Source organism: Triticum aestivum, chromosome 4A, assembly GCF_018294505.1.
Source record: "Triticum aestivum cultivar Chinese Spring chromosome 4A, IWGSC CS RefSeq v2.1, whole genome shotgun sequence".
Lineage (NCBI taxonomy): Eukaryota > Viridiplantae > Streptophyta > Magnoliopsida > Poales > Poaceae > Triticum > Triticum aestivum.
In genome coordinates, this window is record NC_057803.1 from 602,396,333 (window position 1) to 602,405,018 (window position 8,686).

Here is an 8,686-nt window from a genome sequence, read left to right on the forward strand (position 1 = left end):
TTTCCTAGTTGGAATAGGATTCGCGGAGGGGGGAAAAGAGGAGAGAGAGGAGGAAGGGGGGTCGGCCCCCTCTCCTTGTCCTATTCGGACCAAGGGGGGGAGGGGCGCGCGGCCCATCTATGGCCACCTCTCCTCTCTTCCACTAAGGCCCACTAAGACCCATATACCTCCCGGGGGGTTCCGGTAACCTCCCGGTACTCCGGTAAAATCCCGATTTCACCCGGAACACTTCCGATATCCAAACATAGGCTTCCAATATATCAATCTTTATGTCTCGACCGTTTCGAGACTCCTCGTCATGTCCGTGATCACATCCGGGACTCCGAACAACCTTCGGTACATCAAAATGCATAAACTCATAATATAACTGTCATCGTAACCTTAAGCGTGCGGACCCTACGGGTTCGAGAACAATGTAGACATGACCGAGACACGTCTCCGGTCAATAACCAATAGCGGAACCTGGATGCTCATATTGGCTCCTACATATTCTACGAAGATCTTTTATCGGTCAGACCGCATAACAACATATGTTGTTCCCTTTGTCATCGGTATGTTACTTGCCCGAGATTCGATCGTCGGTATCCCATACCTAGTTCAATCTCGTTACCGGCAAGTCTCTTTACTCGTTCCGTAATATATCATCCCGCAACTAACTCATTAGTTGCAATGCTTGCAAGGCTTCAGTGATGTGCATTACCGAGAGGGCCCAGAGATACCTCTCCGACAATCGGAGTGACAAATCCTAATCTCGAAATACGCCAACCCAACATGTATCTTTGGAGACACCTGTAGAGCACCTTTATAATCACCCAATTACGTTGTGACGTTTGGTAGCACACAAAGTGTTCCTCCGGCAAATGGGAGTTGCATAATCTCATAGTCATAGGAACATGTATAAGTCATGAAGAAAGCAATAGCAACATACTAAACGATCAGGTGCTAAGCTAATGGAATGAGTCATGTCAATCAGATCATTCAACTAATGATGTGATCCCGTTAATCAAATGACAACTCTTTGTCCATGGTTAGGAAACATAACCATCTTTGATTAACGAGCTAGTCAAGTAGAGGCATACTAGTGACACTCTGTTTGTCTATGTATTCACACATGTATTATGTTTCCGGTTAATACAATTCTAGCATGAATAATAAACTTTTATCATGATATAAGGAAATAAACAATAACTTTGTTATTGCCTCTAGGGCATATTTCCTTCATTTCCGCACACAAAAAAACAGTTCCCTAAGAACAAATCAGTTAGTGGCATTGATATTTAACCTTAAATGTCAAAAATATCAGTTGGTGGCATGGAAAATAATGAAATAATTACACAAAAATGTGTTTTTTTCACATGTAAGAACAAGCATGTAATAATAGAATTTCTTAAAAGTAAGTTTCATAATAAGGAATGAATAAGAGTGGCATTGATATTACCATCAAAGAAGAAAGAAAATTAAATAAAAACTAAAACAAGAAAACAGAATAATGAAATTTTCTAAGAACGAATGAATTAGTGGCACTATTATTACCCTTTGGAAAGAAAAAAAATTGCACATAGTTTACATAAAAATTATGTTTTTTATAATATGCAAGAACAAACATATAATAGTGGAATTTTCGCAAAAAAGTACACTAAGAAAGAATCAGTTAGTGGAATTGATATTTGATCTTAAACAAAGAAAGAAAAATGACAGATTTGCACATAATTTACATAGAAATTACGCATTTTCATAATATGCAAGAATAAACATATAATAGTGAAATTTTCGCAAAAAAGTACACTAAGAAGGAATCAGTTAGTGGAATTGATATTTAATCTTAAACAAAGAATGAAAAATGACAAATTTGCACATAATTTACATAGAAATTATGCATTTTCATATTCATTTGCACATAATTTACATACAAATTGCGCATTTTCATAATATGCAAGAATAAACATATAATAGTGGAATTTTCGCAAAAAAGTACAGTAAGAAAGAATCAGTTAGTGGAATTGATATTTGATCTTAAAGAAAGAAAGAAAAATGACAAATTTGCATATAACTTACATAGAAATTATGCATTTTCGTAATATGCAAGATTAAACATATAATAGTGGAATTTTCGCCAAAAAGTACAGTAAGAAAGAATCAGTTAGTGGAATTGATATTTGATCTTAAAGAAAGAAATAAAAGTGACAAATTCGCACATAATTTACATAGAAATTACGCATTTTCATAATATGCAAGATTAGACATATAATAGTGGAATTTTCGCAAAAAAAAGTTCCCTAAGAAGGAATCAGTTAGTTGAATTGATATTTGACCTTAAAGAAAGAAATAAAATGAAATAAAAACTTAACAAAATCAAAGTAATATTGTTTTTAAGGAAAAATGAATTAGTGGCACTGGTATTACCCTTTAAGAAGAAATAAAATAAAATTAATTAAATCAAATAGTGAAAAAATGCACGCAATTTTTTTAATCATATGCAAGAACAAGTATATAACGGTGGAATTTCTCAAAAAGAAGTTTGATAATAAGGAATGAGTTAGAGTGGCATTAATATCACCCTTAAATAAGAAAGAAAATAAAAGGAAAACAAAAACAAAAACAAAAAATAATGAAATTTTGTAAGAATGGATGAATTAGTGGCATTAATATTACCCTTTGGGAAGAAATAAACTAAAAAAAATGACAACATTTGCACATAATTTTCATAAAGTACGCTTTGTATAACAAAAATAAACTTATAGTAGAGAAATTTCACAAAAAGGAGTTTCTTAAGAAGGAATAAATTAATAACAATGGCTTTTCCATTTAAGAAGAAAAAAGTGAAACAAATAATGACAACATTTGCATAAAATTTACATGGAAATTGTGCTTATCATAATATGTAAGAATAAACATTTAATGGTGGAATGTCTGCAGGAAAGAAGTTTCCTCAGAAGCAATAAGTTGGATTCATACTTATCTAAAAATAATAAAATCAGCAAGCATTGCCAACTATTAGTACTATTGTTAGAATCACTTCATTAATTTGCCCTACTCGTGCTGATGACTAGCTAGCTAATACTCGTCCACCAGCTGAGCTGGGCAAAGATACACCACAGTAAATACTTGAGACCCAACAACACAGGTCTATGCACCATCATTTCATTGCCTAACAACAATGCAAGGCAAGTATTTCAGACTGATGCAGTATGAACTAACTAGGCAGTGGAAACCACTTAATAATTTACAACAGCAGCCATCAACATCCCTCCCTATGTACACCTAGTCGATGGCACCTACTGTACACAAAACAAACAAATGTCTTTTGCAACAAGACTGAATGTTAAGGAAGATGCATGCTGGAGACAAGTTAGTCAGTCCCAGCCCATGAGCATGTTGGTGACGCTGTCGACGATCTTGCTCCGCACCGAGCACGAGAGCTCGTGTTCGTCCTCCCCCAGGTGCACCCTGTACACTTCCCATTCCCGATCGTCCACCACATGCCTTCCGATCTCAGCCTACAAACCAAGAATGAACAAGCGATCAGAGCGAGGTGTGTGCTTGTCAGACAGGAATGAACATGATTTCATTACCAAGAAGACTCGTCTATGGAGGTTCTTAAGCGCGAGCGTGATGTCATACAACACCAGCGGTCTGCCCTTCCCGGACACCTCCACCGGGTTCGCCACCAGCAGCTCCGAGTCGGGGCCCCGGTTCACCAACGCCACGCGGAGCGGCCGCAGCAGCTCCATCCTCAGGCGGGAGCACATGCTTCTCTGTTTCTGCTGGTCAAGTATCTTGTTCCCATCCGACTGCACCGCGAACAGATCCACCTCGCACCGGCCCTTCTGGCCCGCGTAGAACCGGCCATACGAAATCTGACAGCAAACACAACTCCCTACTCAATACATATCCCACCCAAAGAAAGAAATAAATACTGAATTACCTGGATGTTGCAGTCCTTGACTGTTCTCATGATGTCGTACAGGAGGCCCTTGTGGTCGCCGCACTGTATCTGAATCAGGGTGTGCACGGGGCTGAGGGAGTTGTCCATAGTGACCGACAGGCTACCGCTGGACCTCGATTGCTCCTCTATGGCATCTACCTCGCTGAACATCTGCTCCAGGACAACAGGCGACAACAATGCTGAAGCTTGGAGGCAACAAGACATGTCCTCCGTCGCGGATTCTATTTCGCAACTCGTCACGGAGTCGCCTAAGACACTCTGGAGCTTTTCATAGGCCTCTTCCCTCCTGCTCTTTGTGTGTAGAAGTTCCCTGAAATCATTGCACGAGGTATCCGTTCATTTACCGTCACAAAGGTAGACATACTTATATTTGAAATGATGGACATCAATTACTAAACATAAGCCATGCAGATTTTCTATTTCAAATGATGTACTCCCTCCGTAAACTAATATAAGAGCGTTTAGAATACTAAAATAGTGATCTAAACGCTCTTATATTAGTTTACAGAGGGAGTACCTTAGTAAACATAAACTAGAGAGCTGAAGATTACCTAGTAAACTATGAAAGAAAACATGACTGAACAACTTCATACTGCTAAGAGAAGCAATTAACGAGTTATAGAGGATCATATGCTCTCATGATAAATTCGCAAGAAGGTTCTCTAATTATGCATATCCTAAGACAATACCATATCCCTTGAGAAATGAACACTGTTCAACCAGCAGGTTGCAAAAAGTCAACAATACTTTGTTATGGGATTGACAAACAAAATAACCTATGGGAGGCACCGAAAAGAATGTACGAGGAGATAAGAAATGGACCTAGCATCAGTGATGAAGAAAAGGTCCATCACTCTCCCATCTGGCGTGGTGGAGACCTTGACCCTCCTAATTGTGAGTTCCATCTCGGAGAGCACGCACGTCACGTCTGCAAATCAGACAAATCCCACCAAGCAGGTCAGGATTAGACACTTCCTTTGCACACATTATGAATCCTGTCATGCTCTTTCACTGGGAAAAACATTTCTCAAACATGCCCACTAACACCTCCAAGTGAGGACTAGACATCCTAAATTCTTACAATTATCATATACTAGGAAATACCAGGGTCACAAGAATTGGGGTGCCAAACAATATACATCGATTACATCACAGTAGATAAACACACGAATTCCTCCGGTTGCTTGCGTATGTGAGCGGTCTACCAGGAGACGAATGAATGATAGTCTCACAAGAAACCATAGAAGAAAGTCAGTCAATAGTCAATGTAATCCGGAGGGCTCGGCGAGTCAGGGTGTTTTCTTCGGTCAGTCAGTCGATCAGTAACATCATAGACTAGCAAGTGCCAAACAAAATACTCCCTCTGTAAACGAATATAAGAGTGTTTAGATCACTATTTTAGTGATATAAACACTCTTATATTTCTTTAGGGAGGGAGTAGCAAGTAATTCTTGTAAAACGGCATCTGACATAGACAGCATGGATCAAGCAGTACCTAGAAAGAAGCACGCACTTTGTTGACAAGCACACACAGCACAGCATCTAATAATCTGAAGCAGGCACGATATGAGAGAGAGGTGGTGAACTGAAGAAATCTAGTATTACCGTGGAGGAGGCCCATCCGGTCGTAGCAGCAGAACTTGAGCAGGAACACCTGGGGCTCGGCGTCGGGGTCCTGGAGGCCGGCGGCGGCGAGGTAGGCGCTGTCGACGCCGAAGGGCGCCGGGACGGGGCAGAGGTCGACGAGGCGGTCCTTGAGGACGTCCCAGGCGACGGCCCGGCCTCGGCGCGCGGCGACCCAGAGCACGATGTAGCACCAGCGGCCGTCGGTGCTCATGTCGCCCTTGTGGACGTTGAGGCCGAAGAGGAGGACGAGGCGGCAGAGGTCGCAGCCCAGGCCCGTCTTGTCGGGGCAGCTCACGGTGACCACGGTGGGGTCCCCCGCGCCGTCCCCGTGCACGATTTGGACCACCTCGTCGCTCGGGCTCGGGATCCCCATCCCTCTCTCTGTTGTTGGCGAGAGATGGGCTCAAAAACCAAATCTTTGGGCTGGTTCGGTTGGTTGGTTGCTCCGTCCGTCCGTCCGGAAAGGGGAAGTTTGCTCACTCCGTCGTTCCACTCGCTGGTTAGTATTTGGAGGTGGGTATTCCCTTGTCTGGTGTTGGTGGCCGGCCGGAGGGGAAGGGGAAGGGGAAGGCTCTTTGTTGGCATGATAATCTGAGTGAGGATGGAGGATGGCATGTATAAGGAGGTGAATAAATCTTTTGTTGAAAAATTTGTGTCTGGAAATAAAAAGAAAAGAAAAAAGTTTCAAACTTGGGAGCCACATCAAGGGAAGAATAGTCTTTCTTTCATGTTGCATGTGGCATGGACAATACTTTCCACAAGTGAGAGTGACATGTGGTGCAATATGTACCGTCACCGTGTATATATATATATATATATATATTGCAAAGCGGCGAAGAGATCCACATCAAGGGAAGAATATGTCCCCGGTAACTAGCTAAGCAAACACGTGCCACAACGCAACAAGTCAAGCACAAAGCGAAGAGATCTCTTTTTATGGTGGTGGTGGTGGTGGCGGCATTTCTTAATTCAGTTTTACCATCTCTTTTCACTGCAAAAGAAATGAGGCAACCATTCTATCATCTTTTCACTGCAAAGGATGACGTTTTAGGTTGAAAAATCAAACCACCATTGCAGTGCAGTGCCCCATGCCAACCCAGGTCCATCATATGAAGGTTTGATTTGCGCTGCCTTTAATTACTTTTATGTTGTGGCTGGTGGCATTTCTTAATTTTACCACTAGTACTACTACTACTACTGCTACTACTACTACTTGTACCACCACGTACTGAAAATATTGTACTCCTAGCTAACATCCACCCATCCACCATGTACAGACAGACAATTGAAGTCCGTCCGTCCATTTGGTATCTTCCAATCCATGTCCTTGTCTCGAGCGTCGTCGCCGGCTGGATACTTCTCCCTCCATGGCTGTGTGTGTGGCGATCAAATCCGAATTACACATGCCGCTCTACGTCATCTTCTAATGTTGTGTTTCGTCATCATCATATGATTCTCCTTTTTGTGAAAATGACTCTTATTTATTTTAAAAGCTCACCAAAATCACAAAGCACCCTAAATATAATTAAAAAATAACATCATCAAACGACCACTTATACAAAGGCTGCTAACAGTCGGGTTTATTAATTTTATCAAGGAACCGACAGCCAGTTTCGTCCGGGCGACAATTAGACATGGATTGAATTGTTTTTCATTGCAGAGAAGAAGATCGACAAGGAAGAGACATATGCAGTGAGTGAGTGATGAAATACTCCTACTGGTGGAGTAGAGCAGAGTGGGAGTCTAATACAGTGAGTGAGTGAGTAAGTGATGGCTGTCAGATCTGAATCTCAACTACCATTCCTACTCTTTGGATACATACACCACCAAAGTCCAAAGAGTAACCACTTATTATTAGCTACCAGGAGTAATTAACTAACTAAATACTACATGTAAAGAGATACACCAGAGATTTAATCTTATACTCTATCCATAAAGAAATATAAAAGCGTTTAGATCACTAAAATATGAAGTACCATTTTCTATACCTTTCTTCCATCTTCATCGCTGCTTTCTCCTGATACGGCCAGTTAGGAAATTGTGTGGGTGATGCATGTCTAGGCATACAATTTAGTTTTAGAAAGTTCACCAACCACACAACTCCCTAACTAGCCATAGCATGTGAACAAAGCTGAAATCTAGTATTAGTTTAGAGTCAGCCATCGTGCACACACGGCTAGGCATACAATTTAGTTCGAGAATATACACCACCCAAATGATTTCTTATATGGCTACATCCTGTGAACAAAATTGACATGTATTAAGTCATTGTTCAGACACGGCTAGGCATACATAAAATCTAAGCTTGAGAATGTGCTTCACCCACACGATTCTCAAGCTGCCCGCATCATGTGAAGTTAAAATACACTTCCTCCGTCTCAAAATTCTCATCTTACATTTGTCTAGATATGAATATATCTAACACTAAAACGTAACTAAATACATCCGTATTTAAACAAATCTAAGATAAGAATTTTAGGACGGAGGGAGTATTAATTTAGAGTCAGTCATCATGCACTCACCGCTAGGCATACATAAAATTTAAGCTTGAGAATGTGCTTCACCCACACAATTCTCAAGCTGCCCGGATCATGTGAAGTTAAGATATACTACCTCCGTCCGGGTTTTTAAGTCCCCCCGACCGGAACGCACGGACCAAGGCAGGATCTGCTGCAGCAGCAGCAGATATTGTGGCAGAGCGACGGCCAACGAGCTTCGCGCAGTTATTACTGCATGCATGCAACGCTTCGCTTTTTCCTTGCACGCGTGCATGCAGTACTCTCGCTTGCATGATCCGGCGTGGGCGCCGTGACCCAATCAGCTTGCTCCCTCGCTAGCATCCATTGGACAATTCATCATGCCACGGATCGATCAACCATCCATTGGTCAATTCACGATGCCATGGATCGATCAAAGCTCGGCCAGAGAAAAAATGGCGCCAGCAGCTTTGAATTGATTGCGCTTTGGGAAGACGCAGCGCCTTCACTTTTTGCATGGCGCCCGAGAGAGCGGCCCTGTAAATGTGGTACGAGCGTGCGGCACCGAGGGGACCTAAAAACCCGGACGGAGGTAGTATTAATTTAGAGTCAGTCATCATGCACGCATGCCTAGACA

At 41.8% G+C, this 8,686-nt stretch overlaps 1 protein-coding gene across 1 annotated transcript; it reads right to left on the reverse strand.

Annotated features, from left to right (window-relative positions):
* Window positions 1–3,139: 3,139 nt before the first annotated feature.
* Window positions 3,140–6,176, reverse strand: LOC123087431 (ACT domain-containing protein ACR10). The gene is made up of 5 exons (XM_044509435.1): window positions 5,552–6,176; window positions 4,769–4,874; window positions 3,926–4,256; window positions 3,573–3,857; window positions 3,140–3,497 (listed from the first exon to the last, which is right to left on the reverse strand). Exons 1-5 carry the CDS (start codon window positions 5,943–5,945, stop codon window positions 3,354–3,356), a joined length of 1,260 nt encoding a protein of 419 aa, XP_044365370.1. The 5' UTR covers window positions 5,946–6,176; the 3' UTR covers window positions 3,140–3,353.
* Between the last annotated feature and the right edge of the window lie 2,510 nt (window positions 6,177–8,686).